This window comes from Balaenoptera physalus (genome assembly GCF_965194825.1).
Source record: "Balaenoptera physalus genome assembly, chromosome: 4".
Taxonomy (NCBI): Eukaryota; Metazoa; Chordata; class Mammalia; order Artiodactyla; family Balaenopteridae; genus Balaenoptera; species Balaenoptera physalus.
Window position 1 is genome coordinate 65060556 of NC_138891.1, and position 17907 is coordinate 65078462.

The following is a 17907-nucleotide window of genomic DNA, read 5'->3' on the forward strand; positions in this document are numbered from 1 at the left end:
AAATGTGAAAATAAATAAAAGTATGTGACTACGAGCAGATCAAGTATACCTCATACCTGTGAGAATCTCTGCTCTAGAATAAAGTGCCAGTACTGCCCTGAAACTCCTGAGTTTTGGGCAAATCTGGATTTGAAGCCTGACCTGACCACTCAGAGGCTGTGGACCTCAGGTGAGCTTCTCGCTTTCTCTTAGCTTCTATCCCCATCTCTGGAAAGGTGATATGATACCTGCCACTTGGGGCTGCTTTGTAGATTCTGTGAGGCACTTAGCACCACTGCCAGTTAACTTAAAAAAATAACAAACCTGAAAATGTTAATCCGAATAATAGCCTTGGGAAGTAGGCTAACCCCTTTCTTCCCATTTTATAGATGAGAATACTGAGGCCCAGACAACACACTTCCGCTGAGGAGGGCTAATGCTTGTCCGGGCCAAGCCCCTTTCACTGAGTCCCCCCCAACCAAGTATCTGCAGGTGAACAGTAGATCTGGAGTCACCTTCTCCCCAGCCTTAGTCTTTGACCCCAAAATAGTGTCCAGGGTGATTGCTCACGTGGCTCCTCAAGGCCCCAGGATCCAGTTTCCTTAGCACTAGTTAAGTAAGTATTATATTAACCAGCTCTTCTTGTATGTTCTGTCAACTGGGCTGTAAGCTTTATTTCAGAGAAGGGACCAAGTCTTCTAGGCCTCAGTAGGCCACAGGCCTCTGAAAAAGAGGCTGTATTCCTTGTGAGAGACTTTCAATGGAGACCTTCCCTGCATAAGCTCATTTTAGCTTTAAGTTTCACCATCCAAGTTTTACCAAGGTGACACACAGACACGAAACTAGAAATAGACTTTCCTATCTGTTCCCCTGAACCCCTTACCTTTGTGCCCTTTCTCAAGTCGCTGAACCTCTCAGCCTTAGGTTCCTCAACCATAAAGTGAGGACATTAATATCTTCCCTGCATGTTCTGTGGATCAAAATAAAATGAGATGCTGTGGGAAGACCTTTGGTAAACTTTAAGGCAGTTTCCCTCTCTGACTCTCCTCCTGTCCAGCCTGAGCCCCCTCCTTCCTCAAATGAGCGGTAGGACTGTGCCCTCTGTTCTCTTAAAGCATTTCTCAGCAGACCTGCCCAGCTGCCCCAGCTGAGAGGGGACCAAGTGGTCTCACATTCAGTAAAGGAGGAAGAAACAGTGCGTCCATGCTGAAAAATTCGCCGAATTTCTAGTGCTTGTTAGGTCAATCTCTATTTACTGTGTTCTAAGTTAAACTCCTTCCAGGATGCCTAAAATCTCCTGTCTTACAAGTTTCCAGCAATGAAATCTTGGTCAAGTTACTTAATGTATCTGAGCCTCAGTTTCCTCATTTAACAAAATATGATAATACTTGCCTCCCTGGGTTATTGTATCAAATGAGGACACATTACAGTAGGTAGTCAGAGCCTGTGATTTTTTTTTCCCTCTTCCTTGTTGCTTTTCTCTCCCTTCTGTTTATCTTTCTAAACCTCCGTGCCTCAGCTTGCTTTCTGTGACGAGGGGATAAGAATACCTGGCCTACTTAGCTCCCTGCTTGTTGTGTGACTCTGGAATAAAGGCTGAGGTAGGGCTTTGGAAACGATGACATGTAGTATAAATACCTGTGTGGGGTTATTCCCTGGATCGCTGACCTTGAACTGATGAGTGTGCTGGTTCTCCCAGGCCTGGGCTGTTGTGTGCAGTGGCCACATGTAGAAGGTCACTTAACATACCTTCTCTTACTGCTCTTCCTGAGGCCCCCGATGCTCTCACGTCTACCTGTGGTGCCCTGCAGCCTCCTAACACCTGCCACTCACACGCCTCCCCCTTCTGTCTCTTTCACCTCCTCTGGATCGCAAGACCCAGGACCGTCCACCCACTGCTCCCTGGATACAAAATGATGCCTGCCCCAAATCCTCCAGGCTGTCAGAAGCCGCCTGTCATATGAGCCCCCCATCCTTGGCCTCATGAATAAATACTAAAAAGACTCATTATGGAGAGCTAAGGAAAATAAGACGTGCTCCCAAAGCCCCCAACGGCCCACAGTGTGAACACCCTCCCCCGCTGCAGAGGTCACCAGCCCCCTCTGCGGTTGAAGAAGAGCCGCTGAGTATTGGACTCAGAGGGGGCCCGGGGTGCTGCCGGCTGGGAGCTGGGAGGGCGGGGCCCACAGAGGCAGGGGGGCTGAGCTGCTCTATTCTGGGCACAGTTTCAAGGCCAGCTGCAGGGAGAACAAGCAGTTGCTGTGTGTCTGCAGCTGGCAGCGGTTAGGCCAGGGCTGTCCCTCACTTGGGGTGTATTTAAAGACACCCCAGCAGATGATCATGCCAACAGCAAAAATGCACACATAGCTCCAGCCGCGTTCAGTCTCCAGCCCAGCCCTCTCCTCCTTCCCTGCAGCTCCCTGGCCGTGGATTTACGTATCCATAGAGGATGGCGGGCTCCTCAGCCTTTCCCCGGTGGAGGTGGTACCACCTGGGGACATGTGCCCCCGGCTCCTGGGCCTCTCTGTCCTCTGACTGAGCCGGCTAAAAGTTCAGGGGATTAGCTGGGGCGGCTCCTCCCACCCTGGGGTTGGTAACCCGGCAACCGCTGGGGAGAGGCAGGCAGATGAGTCAAAGAGAAGCACAGAATCTCTGGCTTTGTGTTTTGTTTGTGAAAACTCCCTGTGAGCGCAGGCTGCCTTCTGCAGGGAGTGGCAGGGCTTTCCCACACTGCTTCAGGCGAAGTGCTCCTCCCCCAAGGGATGCCTGGGCCCCCCTTGACTGCTACTGCAGGCTTAGGGACAAAGCCCATGGGCCGAGAGGAGACCATCCCCGCCGAACTCTCTGACCGCCTTTCACTTGTTTTTCTCAAGTGAAAACAAGACTACAGGCCTGAATCCCATGGGAAGGGGTTGGGGGGGGGGCGGCTGTGCGGGTTGGTAAACTGAGAACTATGGGCAAGGGACCCAATGGGCCTGAGGTCCAGCAGAGCAGAGACAGCAGGTGTGCAGAGAAGTTTGGGCTTTCAGGTGGCCAGAGACCAAGCAGACCTTTTCATAGAAGTGACAAGACCTCACGAGAGCAGCCCAGCAGATGCGGGGTGAGAGGTGGGAAGTGGGCAGCTTATCCGCCGGGACGGGAAGCTGCCAAGTTAAGTGTCTGAGGCAGGCTGCTCCAAGTGCCGGCAGAGTGAGGAAAACACGAGTGCACCAGCGGGATCGTCTGTGTAATTGGAGGGGCCTGGTTCAAAATGCAAATACAGGGCCCTTTGCTAAAAAATCATCAAGAATTTCAAGACAGTGTCAGAAGAGCATTAAACCAAGGGTCCTTCTGAGCGACTGTGCAGGTTGCACACACATGAAGCCGGCCCTGGGTGCCTGTGAGTCAGCTCCTTGAAAGCAGCGGCGGGCGAGCTGGGGGATGTCTGGCCACCTCCGGCCTCAACCCCAGACCCCTCAGCCCTGTGGCCATCAGTTCCCAGACTTTTACCAGGCTTGGGACATTGCCTCTACCCTCACAGCAGCTCCTCTCCCTGCGTGGGCAGCACCTGTCTTCACCTCTTGGAAAAGGGGAACTTTCAAGGCTACAGCGGGGAGAGGGCTGAGGGCCGGAAGGGACTGCGGCCCTGGGTCCGCTGGGCCTCTAGGTCTCAGAGCCCCAGGACTCCCTGGACGGGCCGAGAAATGCAGGCCCCATGACTGGAGCCTCCTGGGAGTGAGGCCGTGGATGTGTTGGGAACAGGATGGATGTACAATGGACTACACTTGGGATCACCTCTTGAGGACGCTACAGGACATGTCCTGAGGGTGTGTAACAGTCCAGGAGCAGAACCAAGGTCCAGCAAGTCTTGGGAACTCACCTCCAACTCTATGTGGTCGTGGAGTTTCTTGCAGGTGGCTGCGAAGGTCTCTGAGGTGCCGAATTCAAAGTACCACAGCTTGTTCTTCATCCTGGACCACGAAGCAGAAAGATGGCTCAGTGTTCTGTGTTTGAAATGGTCGTGTACAACAGCTCTGCTGTCGGTGTCCCCAGCCTTATGTTTTCAGCACTTGTTAATCGGATCAGGGATGGAAAACTTTTAACCAACCGTTCTTGCTATGAACTTAGAGAAAAACCCATTTATTTCTTAGACATCATGGCTACTCTGGGTGAACTGCCAACGGATCTGTGAACTTCCTGGTCAGAGCAGGAGAAAGGCCTGCTTTGCCTCCGTATCTGGATCAAGGGAGGAGTTCCATGAAAGTCAACCAGAGGTGGCAAGGGACAGCATGCTCTCTGGTCACTGTCCTTTCTACTACTAACGCAGAGGAACTTCAATAGTTGGGGTACAAAGGGACGATCAGACAGCCCTTTGAGACTTGAGCGATGTACACTCTCAGGACAGAGGGGGAACAGCCCAACGTTAAACCAGCTAAAATGTGTGCTACTTTGCCTATGCTTTGATTGGGAGAAGCAGAGTGGAGAGAATTGGACACAGATTTGCAGGCAAGGTGGAAAGAGAAGGAAAAAAGTGAGTTGTTTGCTAGCAATAGTTCCCCCCATTTCTTTCTCAACTGTGTTTGCTTAGGCTATGACAATCCTTGTTCTGTTTGCTTCAAAGGAAGAGCTCACTATTTTGAACTTTAAACATTTTCAACATTTTCCTTATTGGGGAAAAAAAAAAACCACAATGGGGTTCCCACGCAGCTGGGAGCTTTGCGAAGTCAGATGGTGTGTCCTGACACTTGGTCGTTTTGATCAGATGGGCTCACCAGGAAGTGTTTCTGAAGGTATTCCATTCCTTCCATGCCAACTGTCATCCCCTTATCAGGGGCTGGCTAAGAGAAGGGACACTGTCCAGTTTATAAGCTGGCAGATTCTGCTGAGGAAGGGTTAAACAAAATCACATTCTTCTCGGCACACTCTTCAGGAGAGAGGACGCCGCTTTGCGCGTTGCGGATCCTCCATCCTCAGATCTGTGAGCTAAGAGGAAAGGAGCATTCTTCAAAGGCAAGAAGGCTCTTATTTCTTCCTAGTATTCCTTAGGTCAGACTGTTTAGAATAACAGACAAACTTTTCCCTCTACATTTCTCAAAGAGTCCACCTAGAACTGGAAGATGAGACTGTGTCCTCCCACTGCGTGAAGATTTCTAAGACCTAGTTGGGAAGGTTTCTGACTCTTGGTATGCAGGAGAAGAAATGACAAATGATGAAGGCAATAAGAATAAGCAAGATTTGTGGAGTTATGCTCACGAAGAAGGTTAGAAGGACTGGGTGTGCTTTAAGTAGACCAGTGCTTCTCAACCAGCGTGCTGCGGCACAGGTACGCCTGAGATACCGATCTCCTCAGCCTTCAGGGTGGCCAGGTTGGGGTCTGGGGCAGGCTGAGCACACCCCCTCCCCATGCCACAGCTGGCATTCTCTTCTGTGTGAGAGAGATGCCAAACAAGTGCTTTTGTTTTCTATGCCTGCCATGATATACATAGGAAACACTGCTCTGATCGCTAGTTCTCTGTATGCACAGTAAGGTGAATACAAACTACCTGGGGATTTCATTGAAATGCAAATTCTGATTCAGTCATTCAGGATTTGGGCATAAGAATTCCTTGTTTTCTAATAAGCTGCTAATGCTGGTCCAGGGATCACACTTGGAGCCGTGAGGATCTGGAGACTACATTTGTGGTTCTGAGACATTGGTATTCATAAGAATTACTTGGCGAATGTGATTAAAATGCTAGTTCCTGGGGTCCCATTTGTAGAGATTCTGTGTGATAGCTGTGGGGCGGGGCCCAGGAATACGCATTTTTATGAGTGCCCAGGTGATCATTATGCAGGTGGTCAGCTGTCAGGACTTTGAGAAACATTGCTCTAGATCCCAGTGAAATGACAGCCGAGGAAGAGGACAGACCGATTAACCCTGAAAGAGAGGATTCCTCAGGGAGGACAGAATGAGGGTCAGTGCCTTTCAATAGACAGTGATGGCAAAAGACCCAGTAATAGGAAGAACACAGATTGTCATAAATGTCAAGGTTGAGGATGGCTCTCCAGCAATGAGAGCATCTCTGCAGCCAGGAGACCCGCATTATGATTCCATTTTCAAATATCACTGCTGGTCTGAATCATGACTTTTGAAAGTTATTGCCAGGAGATTTAGAGTTTTAATAAAAATTTCCAGAAGCCACAAGCTATTTTTGCCCAGAAGTGGCTCTTCTGATGACCTAATAAGGTTAAGAGGTCATGGTTAGGTCAGTATCGCAGAATGACTGAGAGGATCAGACAGACTGCTCTTCCATTGCTGGTTAAGTGTCCATTGCTGGCTGCGTAACCTAAGCCTCAGTTTCCTGATCTGTAAAGTGGAGATAATAAAAAGATCCGCTTCAAGGGGTAGTTGAGAAGATTAAATGGGATGACTGCAAGGCACTTCCCATAATGCTTGCTGCATGATGAACTCACCAAGACTGTCAGCTACTTACTTATCAGTTATAATTTCAATGTCTTTTGAGTTGGCATGTTTGGATAACATAATAAGGTTAAATGACAGATCAGGTTGGGTAGCCGTAGACATTATACATTCAAATTTTTCTGGGACAGAAAAATATGTGATCATATTTGTCAGATCATGTGTCTTGACTTTTGGTTAAAAATACATGTTCCCGACATGTCTAATCTAATAGATTTTTTCCAGAGTCACAGACCACACCCTAATCCTTGGTTAATTATCTTGACTGGTCACATGATTGTCCAAAGACATGATGTTGATTGCAAATATGCTTTTAAGAAACTGCACGTTTGGTGTGAGACAAAGTAGTTATCTATTCAAGAAATATTCGTCGTGCCAGGACTAGATAGGGTGCACTAGGTGCAATGAAGAACAAAACACAGCACTCCACGGGCCAGACACCTGGGAAGGGCAGCCAAGGAAACAGATCATAGGGTCGTGTGCTAAGCACTGGGACCACCTAGGAGGTGGGACATCCAATGCTTAGTGGGACCACCACTCATCCTAGGTGGGTGATGAGTTCCGAAGGATGTGGAAAGGAATGGGGAAGGTGGAGGAAGAACATTCTAGGCAGAGGAAAAAGCCCAAGCAATGGCACAGGGTAAGAGAGAGCATAGACCTGCTGGAGGGGATCTGGAACTCAAGGAGGGGTGGATTGGCCAGATAAGGCTGGAAGGGCAGATAGGAGCAAGATTATAAAGGCTGGGATGCCATGTTTAGGTGTTTGAGCTTTATCTTAAAGTCTATAGTGTGTCATGGACCATCCTTAAGTGGGGGTGGTGATAGGGGGTGGCAGTAGTGACCTGAACAGACTTGTGCTTTTTAAAGATCACTCTGTCCCAAGTCTGGAGAGTGGACTGCAAGGGGTGGGTACAGACTGGAGGCCTGGAGAATGGTTTTTAGGTGGTGTAGAAACTGAGGAGAAACCCAGGAGAGAATTGGGAAGGACCTGAACAAAGATAGTGATAGTAGAGCTCAGGAGAAGAGAAGGGATTCACAAACTAAAATATAGGAGGTGGAACTGACAGGGCTGGTTTGTTGTAAGGAGTGAGTAAGAAAGAATAGTCAAAGTGACACCCAAGTTTTTGTCTGAGATGGCATGATTGATGGCAGGTGCTGTTCACTGAGAGAGTGGCGCAGATCAATTCTCCAGTGGCAGTCCTCTTTGTAATTGAAGGACAGCACTTTTGTGTTGTGGCTCATCTGTCCATCCATCCATCCATTCACCCATCCATACATCATCTATTGAGCCATACTATGGACCAGGCACTGCATAAAGGCCTGGAGATAAGTGATGAGTAAGACAGGCAGGATCTCTGCCTCACAGAGTTTACATACTTTTAATAGCTTCCCCAAGATGCTAACCTCTGCCCCACAGGTAACTATGTGTTCAAAATCTGACAGCTTTTGGGACTTCCCTGGCGGTCCAGTGGTTAAGACTCCGTGCTCCCAATGCAGGGGGCATGGGTTCGATCCCTGGTTGGGGAACTAAGATCCCTGCATGCCGCATGGTGCGGCCAAAAAAAAAAACAAAGACGAAATCTGACAGCTTTTATTTCTCCTCTTTTAACTCGGGCACATTTTAGTTAGAAGTAAATACATTCTATTCCTACGGTTCTTTGGTTTTGCACTCTGCTAAACATTTCACGTATACTATCACTTTCGATTCCCTGAAGAGCCCTGTGAAGTAGGTACTATTACTACAAGTCAGGGAAGACTTGGGGGAGAAGTAAGTTGCCTAAGGTTGCAGAGCAAATAAGTGCGGAGGGGACACCCAACCCTGACTGTCGGACCCCAGAGCCTGTGCTTTGCTCCCCTGCCACGGTATCTTCTCATGCTTTTGCATGTTGTGTGGTGTGGTGGTGTGTGCTCCTATTACACTGCCTAGGCTGCCCTGGTTGTCCTTCACGAGGCTGTGAAATGGATGCAGGTGTGGGCCTGGGGTGTTAGTGGCTGCATCATGCACTAGGAAATGCTGTCTGATGAAGAGTGTGTGTCGCCCCCTGCCCCCCTCCCCCAGGTCCCAGTGGCCAGGGAGGTTCTAGAGGAGTTTCAATTGGATTTGTCACAGGAACCTCCTGGTCTTGAATCTACACAGTCTCAGAAAGTCAGGGAGACCAGAATTGATCCCTAGAAAAGCCAGATGCTCCCAGGACACCCTGCACCTTTCATTCTCTCTGCTCACCCAGAAATGAGGCAGAGGCAGTGCCCTTGCACCATCTCCTACACAGAGTGAAACAGGGAAAGCTGGGAGACAAACGTAAATTGTTCCTTGGGTACCTCCAACTTCAGCTTCAACACCGGCCAATTTTGGCCACTCATAACAAGAGAGGGTAGTGTGGCCTAATGCAAAGACCCCACGATGGAATCGAGGAGCCCTGCCTTCAAATTCTGACTCTGCCCTTTATGGGTTGTATAACTTTGAGCATTTTTTTTACTTTTCTGAGCCTCCTAACTCATAAAATGGGTAAATACCTAATTCACAGTGTGAATGTTATAGATACTGAATGAGACATGTAAAATCATCTAGAACAGCTCTTGGTCTATAGGCCCTCATCCCCTATACACATTAAAAGTTTGTTGATTGAATGTCACCAATGGCCTGTCAATAATCAAAGTACTATCTTCCTAATGAAGGTCACATCTTGTTTCTCAGAAAAATTGCCGCTAGCCTTATATTAGATAATATAGAGGGGGATTACTTTGGTTGCCTCTGTCCTGGCCACCAAAATAGTTGAAAGTACAAAGGCTGGGGCCATGGGGGTAGGGGCAGAAGAAGGAAGAGACTCCTCTTGGGATAAAGGTTGATCAGGTGGAGATGGCCCCCAGAACCCTGCATGATTGAGGTCCACTAATGGTGGGCCCTCAGGTGGAGGTTGCCTTCAGGCCAAGTGACACAGAGAAGACAAGACAGACCCTCTCTTTGTATATGTTGGGAGGTTGTTGCCAAGGACTTCACTGGCAGGCCTATCTGAGGCCGGGTTCCCTAAAGGTTTCTCAGCTGCTCTGAAAACAGGAAGGAAGGCAAGCTCCCAGCCTACTGTCATTGCGTACCAAGACACCAGGGAGCAGTAATCTGGATTCTTTGGTTCTGTCTACACTGGCAGAGCAGATTTGTATAGCACATAATCAACAGGTTATTTGTTGATCTGGAAGTAGAGAAAGACTCTCATCAGGGAGGCTTTGGGCTTTTGGTTTTGCACTCTGATAAATATTTTACACATATTATCTCTTTCCATTCTTGGAAGAATCCTATGAGTAGGTACTCTTGATACAAATAAGAAATTCACAGGTTGAAGCAAATTCACCTCTGCCTCATCTTCTCTTTTCCCCTTCCCCTTTTCCCTCTACCAGCACCAGCACCTTTCCAAAGCCTTTGGTAAAAGCCAACAGGCATGTGATACCCTATAATTTGACAAAGCCCCCACTCTTCCTGCTAAGTAGACAGCCTGACTGCCAGCGTTCCTCTTGTCTTTTGGAGATGTCTCCCCCGCCAGTTTACCCTTAGCCCTTGCTGGAGGTTTGCTGCTGCTGCATGGGGCACTGGTTTTTGTCTGTTTCATTTTCAGTTGTACAGGAACATGGCATTTGGAATCCGTGAGCCTAGGGTTCATGCCTGGCTCTGCCACTTCCTGGTTAGACAAGTTATTTCAGTTCTTTGACCCTTCATTTCTTCTTCTACAAAATGGGAATGTTATTTTCTACCCAGCAGAGTTGTGAAGCTCACGTGGCAAATGCAAAGCACCAAGCAGGTGTTTAACACATGGGAAGTGCTCCCTGACTGTTCTATCTTGTTGCTAGGAGACACACTCACTGGGAGACTCGCTCCCCAAAGGCTGCAGGGGTAGGGGCAGGAGCAGTGTGCCGGTCTATCCCAGGCAGCCAATATTTTTTGAAGAAAATAAAACTAACAATGTTTTAATGACTTCTGGACTGCTTTTTCTGCATCCCTCTTCCTGAGTTTTTTTTGGCCCACCACTTCTTTCCTTCTCATAATCACCTTTCAGCTGGAGATGACTAATCCTTAACCAGTTGTCCTGAGGCTGGTTTCCAGGTCCACGAAACTCCTAGGTTCACTGTCAGGGCCTAACTACTCCGGTGAACCTGTTCTTGAGGCAGAAGCCCCTTGTCTGGGCTCCAAGGGACTCTCAGTCACATGGAGGAGCGGCAAACAGCAGCAGTGACACCATGGGTTGATTCTATTTCTGGGCTTTCTTAATTTCCCCCTGCTTTCTAAGAAAATAATATTGATTATCAGTTGAATCTTTTCATTTGACAGATGAGGGGAAAATGAGACGAATTAAAAATGTTCTTTTATATTTGTCAGCAATTTAGGGCTGGATTCAGTCACCATCCTGACAGCCTATGAATAGCCTGTCTTCAAGGATGTCCACAAGAAAAACCAAGCTAGCTGCTGGGCATTTTCACCAGCAAAGGCAACGAGCTTCTGGTGGCCCTTTTCTGATAATCTAGGAAGTTTTAAGGGCAGGAGACTTTTGAAGTCATCAAAACATGAAAACATCTCTTTGGACGTAGAAGGCTACAAAGAAGACCCTAGAGCTATTTCTAGAAATAGGAGCCCTTGAAGTGAAGGTATTCCTCTTTGTGGTTTGGACTTTGATAATCAGGTTCCCTGAGTGGGTCATGACTCGATCAGTCAGTGAGGCCTCTCTCAGCCCAGTGAAGCAGACGCTGCCCACGTGATGGTGCTCTGTGTTGTGCTGAGGGAGCCGAATGATGTGGGGGCCATGCTGGGCCAGTGGGCAGGAGACTCCCCTCCAGCCCCAGTTCGCATACACACTAGAAGGTGATACCGCAAGAGTTACTTGGGGACTCCCAGACTCAGTTTCCTCACCCTATAATGAAGGGCTCGGAACGATGGATTTCTGAGGTTTCTCCAAGCTCCGTGAACAACCTGAGATAACAGGATACAGGGTAGGGTCGGATGGCCCACGTGCACCACAACCAGTGCCGTGTAGAAGTGTGGGCCCAAGTATTGCCAGAGCTGCCATTTTTTACAAAGATGCCAGAAATGTGTTTTATGTAAAATCTCCTGATTATTAAAGTTGCAACCAGTTCAACTCTTTAAAAGAACACTGTATAGGCCAAAAACTACACATCCAGGGAGAACTATGCCTAGCCAACAGGCTACTTCAGTACACTAGCTATACATTTTCATAAGGTTCATCTCAACTAAAAAACAAAAACAAATGATCTCACTTAATACCATGGGTTTGCTGGGTTACTGGTGGTGGTATTGCTATGACTACTAAAGATAGTAGACTGGTGCCAGGTTATTCAGGAAAATAGTAATCTAGCACAACCAGACAGGTATGACAGCAACACAGGAAGGGCAAATGCAACTCGAGCTGAATGACGACTGTTAGTAATAATACCGAGACTACTTTATCTGTTAACATTTTACATTATTTGAATCCCAAGTGCTTTTGGACGCTTAGTAATTGTGTTAACTAAAGTTTAGATCAAAGGTTTCAAAAAGAAAAATAAAAGCCAAGGTAGGTAGGCTTAGTTCTAAGGCCAGGATGTCCAGTCCTGTAAGGGACCACTAACTGTCACCTCACAGGTGCTGCAGAGGCCATCTGTGTTACCTGCACACCCAGCTGCCCTGGCCCATCAGAGAGCTTGTCACCACACCGAATCCACCCTGCATGCTGTCCCCTGCTCTCGCTGTTCACTGGAATGGCACTCGGTGACCTGCAGGCACAGAGCTGTGGATGGCAGGGGCTCTTCCAAGAGGAGGCGGTGACCCCTTTGGTACAAGGGAGAGTGAGCCCCCAGCAGGCAGGAAGCAGGCTTTATAAATAGCTGTTTCTCTTCTCTGAGTGTGACTCTTGTGCCCGCTGTTCCTGCCAACAGATTTGTCTTGGCTCAGCTCAAGGGGCGAGGTATTCCCTGGCTTTTTTCCATACTGGGGACAAGACTGGTGTTCATGGTGCTCAGAAAAATCTAGGGTGGTGAATGGACGGGAGGACTGGAGACCAGAGTCCAGGAGCGTGTGGGCAGAGGTATGGGGAACAAGAAAGAGGGGAGCACTCAAGAAGGGTCTAAAGAAAATGAAAAGACCAAGAAAGGAGGGAGAAACCCGCCTAGCATGTATTTTATAGTATATAGATCGAATCCTCTTAATAACCTATGAAGGCACTTCTGAAGTCATTTTCATGTGTGAAAAGTTACCTGCAAAATCACAGATGACAGAGTGTTTGCACTTAAGGGAACTTTGGGGTCCAGGGATTCCCAGCCAGGAGATCACAGGTTCCAAGGAATATTCCAAAGTATGGAAGGAGTCCATGAGTTGCTGTCAACATTTCTTAATATGTAATAGTACTTGGGCATTTACTCACAACAAAGACTGCACAGACTAACTAGTGGGTTAAAGTGTTTTGTGATGTCAAATGGAATAAAATCAATTACATCGGTTAGTCTTGGCAACCAGAGGAACTGATTGAATGGCAAATGGATATTGTTGATTCATAAAGATGGAAAATGAATGATTACTTAGAACAGCCTTATGGCTGACAGAAATCTTATTCAGTATGGCACCGCTGGTGGGGGGCTGGTGGCGAAGAATAAATAAAAAGAGTGGGGGGCTTCCCTGGTGGCGCAGTGGTTGAGAATCTGCCTGCCAATGCAGGGGACACAGGTTTGAGCCCTGCTCTGGGAAGATCCCACATGCCGCGGAGCAGCTGGGCCCGTGAGCCACAATTACTGAGCCTGCGCGTCTGGAGCCTGTGCTCCGCAACAAGAGAGGCCACGATAGTGAGAGGCCCGCGCACCGCGATGAAGAGTGGCCCCCGCTTGCCACAACTAGAGAAAGCTCCCTCACAGAAACGAAGACCAAACACAGCCATAAATAAATAAATAAATATTAAAAAAAAAAAAAAAAAAAAAAAAAGAGTGCACTACTGGATAGGATCTGGGTGTATGCAGAACCGTCACTCCACACCAGCTCTGGATGGTGCTTCCTTTCTAAACCATAGCAGCCTTCTCAGGGTACAGATTAGGAAACTGAGACCAGTCCTCGAGGATGCAGTGGCTGGAATTCGAACCCCAGCTCCCAACTTCCCATCCTTATCCCTTACGTTTCCACTCCCCCCGCCCCTCCTGCGGCTATGCCCCAAAGGCATCTGAGAGAAGTGGAAAGGTCAGCCAAAGCCACAAGAGCTGGTGACTGCAAAGCTGCGGGCCATTCTCATGCCTGCCTGTGGGCTGGCTTTGATCACATCTACTGCTCAGGCCACGGGAAGGCCACGAGCTCCAGCTCGAGGTTGGCCGGCTCGTTGCTCAGGACCCCGCGGTGCTTTTCCCCACAGAGTGTGCAGTCTGGGTCTCCCTATTGGTCTCCGGTCTCCACTCTTGCCCCAAAGTAACAAAGGGCCAAACCCACTGGCCTCATCCAGGGCAGTCCCTCTACCCCTTCAAGGGTAATTCTAAGCTGCAGAGAATCTGCTCCCTCTGAGCAGTGACCCTTCTCTTGCACACAAGACAGTTTGTTTCCGTGGACTAGGGACAGAGTCTCCTTTGGTCGGCGCTCCCGAATTCTGCCCGGCACCCGACAGTATCTCCTGCTAAGGGCAGGTCTCCAGCACGAAGCCAGCCAAAGTCTGAAACCGGACCCTCCCCCAGTGCAGCACCCGGAGACACACGTGTGTGCAGGCGCACACCCAGGCCCAAACAGGGAGGCTTCTCTCAGGCTCTCCATCCACGGGTACCGAGCACACTCACGGCCTCTGATGCTCTGAGGCCCCGGGGTCTCTCCAAAGCCCGACTCGAGAACCGCCACAGTGATGGGAATGCCACCACATGGTCCTGCCACTTTGGGGGTGACCCTCAGGAGAGACAGCTGGTGAGGCAGCTAGGGTTTTCCTCTCCTGAGGGCCTGAGTGTCTAGAGTGTCTTTCAGTCAGTATCCGTCCTTGCCAGGAGAAAACAGCTACCGTCCCCCATCCAAAAACGTAAAAATAAAAATAAAAATAAGATAAAAATCTCACCGAGTTTGGCTGTTTTTAGCAATCCTTTCTCCCTTTGAAGATTTATTTGTGGAATGAAAATCCCCTTCAGGCCTATTTGGCTGAGGCTACAGGGCTCTGAATAAGCTCGATCGCACAGTTCTCAGACAGCAAAATCCAATACGGGGACAAAAAGCAATCCTGCTCCCGGAGGGAAAGGGGCAAAGGCAGATGGGTGTGGGGTCTCTAAGGTTCTGTAACGACTGCTTAGCTGTTGTACAGCTTTTTGATTCCGAGCTATGTTTTGCCAGCACTCACACATCCATCAGCCCAGGAAGCTGGTATCTGAAGGCAGGAGGGGACGGTTAGGGCCGAGGTGGGGAGGATGGCAGATTAGAACATAGCCCTGAACACCTGGAGAAGGTAGGCTGAGGAAGCCCTCAGAAGCTCCTGCTGAGGAAGGCCACTTCCTGGGTCCTGAGCAACCAAGGTTAGAAACTGAGGAACTGTCTCGGGGAGCAGGAGGCAAGCCCCCAAAGCAGGTCCACACCCTCACCCTACCGCAATTCACGCTACCAGCATTCCCAGGGAGGCCCCGAGAGAGACGGCAGAGCTTCCCCTCCCTCTCCGTGCCCTCCACTCCAGCTCACCCCCAGCTGTTGGGAATCCCTCAGTCCCCACTTATCCAGTGTCTATTTTGTGCTGGACCCTCACTAGCTGCTTCAGGAGCCAAAGGGTCCCCTCACGGGGTCCTCACACCACCTGTCTTCTGTGGTGGGTGCCATGTGGTTATTTTGCAGATGCGTTTGGGGCTGTTGTTTCTTGGCAAATGCACGGCTGGCCTCGAGTGGTATCGTGGTGTCTGAGGGGTGCTGGTTGAATATCTCTCCCTCCCACGACCAGCCTTTCTGAGCTTGAGGCGCTGCCCCATTTGTGATAGGTCAGGTTACAAAAGTTCCATGCTTAAGCCAGTTGTTTGTCACTCGGAGCACATTTTCCCATAGAAACAATGTTATGTTGAGATTGGGTTCTCAGAGTAACTACCAAAGGCGATTAGCCTGTTAGGTATCCAATGTCTAGTTTTGGACACAGCTTGGTAGAGCTAAAAGCCCTGGTTAGAAGCTAGAAAGGCCTGGGTTCCAGCCCCAGGTCAGTTACTTACTTGCTATGTGGCCTTGGGCAAGTCATTTAGTCTCTTTCCCTTAGTTTCTTCATCTTTGAATTGGGATGATATTCCCTACCTTGCAGGGGTTGTTGGGAATATTAGTTGAGAATGTATACGTGGGTCCTCTGACATACACTCAAATAATGAAGGAATAGAACTCCACTGCCACGTATAAAACTGGCTTTGTGGCCTCATGGATTCTGAGTCCCAACTTGAAATACAAATGGCACGTCTTTCCTGCTGAATTTGGATTGGAGAATATTTGCTTTCCTCAACTTCCTGGAGAAGAAACATGGGGACTCTTCCACCCTAAAATCCCTGGTGGCCACCCTGAAGTCTGGGCTGGAGTTCTGATTAGACTGGGACTGGAGTTGCCAGAGGGAAGTAAGAAGCAGAAGAGGTAGGAAGGGGAGGAAAGGGCACGACTCAAGTATGCATCGTATTTCTTCCTTTGGCTTTCATAAAACTGCACGATGATCTGGTTACTTTCTCCGAAGTTTCCTGTGCCTTCCACACCATGAGCCAGTTGGATGCTTCCTGGTCAGAATTAAATACAGAGTAAGGCAGTTCCCTCCTTGCTCCCTCTACCTTTTAAATCATGAAATTGTTAGCAAGGCAAGTCAACAATTCATTTGATGGGGCAGATACCTGAATAAATATCCTCTTCCCATCTTTATTCCATCTTCTTCCTGTGCTGCTTTGAAAAAATCTTAAATGGGAAAGCGTCAGCCAGAGCCTCCCTCTGCCTGAGAAGACTGCAGTATACGCCGCCAGCAAAATCCTTTCTTTTTTGCCTTTTTGAAAATCTCATCCGTATGCTCTCGGCTTTGCTTCCACTCGGACGTTTGTGACTTCTTCTACTTATGTACACACTCCTAACACCTATTTCAGTGACGGTGATCATGTGAACTTGTCACCCTGACCTAGCATGGCGTTCTGGCTGTGTGTTCTACCCACCACATCTCTGCTGTCTCGGAGGTCATGCTTGTCTCCCCTGTTCACTTTGCCCCCTCACTGTGCAGTTGGCAAACGTGTCCCCACTGTGGATGTGACCCCACTGCCAGTCCCTCGGAGAACTGCTTAGCACCCCCTTTGCCAGGCCTCATATTTCTAGCTCACACCTGCTGCCCCTCTGTGGGTTGTGATTTTAGAGTTTCATTTGAACATTCTACTTTATCCCCTTTAAATCTCATTTTAAAGCTCTCCTGTTTGGTCTTCAAGTCTCCGGCCAAAAATATTTTTCTTGGTTTATGTGACAAGCTCCCAATGCCTTGCCAAGGGGCCTGTCATTACAGCATCCAAATCCGTGGTCCAGAGGAATAGGCGTTCTCAGCTCAGTTACAGAGCAGCTCGTGTTCCCCATACACGCATGCCTGTTTCTTCTAAAATCTTGACTAATGGCTGAGGAAGAGACTAGAGCATCACCTCTGCCCCATGTCCCTTAGTTTCCTACCCCAGATACCAGAGTCACCAGAGATACTAACCAGGATTCCTCTGGATGAGTGACTTGTTCCCACACCCATGGCCAGAAGGGAGAAATAGTCTATGGGTTATTTGAGCATGTTTACTCCTTTTTGTCTTTAATGCAGGGGTTTTCACCAACGTGAATTCAGCAAAATATTGGTCTCACAAGACGCTCTGGGGTATGGGGATTCTGTGGTCAACTAAATTTGGGAGACTAAATAATTTATCCTGCTTTTGCATGGTCTCAATAGGTTAGAATCTACGTATACTAAAGGCTCTACATTATCATACAGAAAAGAAATAGATTTAACTTTGAATTTTCCCATGATTGAGCTCCCCTGTCTTCCTGTGCCTCTCCTTTTAACATCCCATGGAATGCACTTTAACCAATTCTAATTGCTTGAAGACAACCTGATTGTGACTCCCACAGGCGCTCATCAAACCTCATGATGATCCTGTTAGCTGTTCTACTTTCCCTTCTCCAGAAGGTCCAAATCTATCTCCTTCGAGTACAATCTCATACTTTAATTTTTTTCTCCCCAAAAGGGATTGGGCCTTCCCTCTTTATTTCTATGTTATATCTACTTATTAATCAAACTCTGATTCTGCTTTATGTTCTCTTTGACCTTCTGAGTGCCTTTTCTTTCTGGATCATTTCTTTTAGGATATCTAAGAACCCTTCATCAGTGCAAAGACACTGACCTCTTAGGTTTCCTCAAGCCTATTCATTCTCTCCTTCGGTAGGAGACCAGTTTACATTTGCAACACCAATAATTTGTGACCATGGTGGAGCAAAAAAAAAAAAAAAGTAATTGGCCCCCATCATATCCCTAAGTTTATATTTCCTGGGCATC

General features: G+C 48.4%; 1 protein-coding gene across 4 annotated transcripts in view; it reads right to left on the reverse strand.

Annotated features, from left to right (window-relative positions):
* DGKG (diacylglycerol kinase gamma) overlaps nt 1–17907 on the reverse strand; it is a 165933-nt gene that overhangs the window by 54540 nt on the left and 93486 nt on the right. For all 4 annotated transcript variants that reach the window (XM_082461454.1, XM_082461453.1, XM_082461452.1 and 1 more), the window contains one exon: nt 3839–3929. In XM_082461454.1, coding sequence (XP_082317580.1) covers nt 3839–3929 — 91 coding nt within the window. The remainder of the gene's footprint in view (nt 1–3838; nt 3930–17907) is intronic.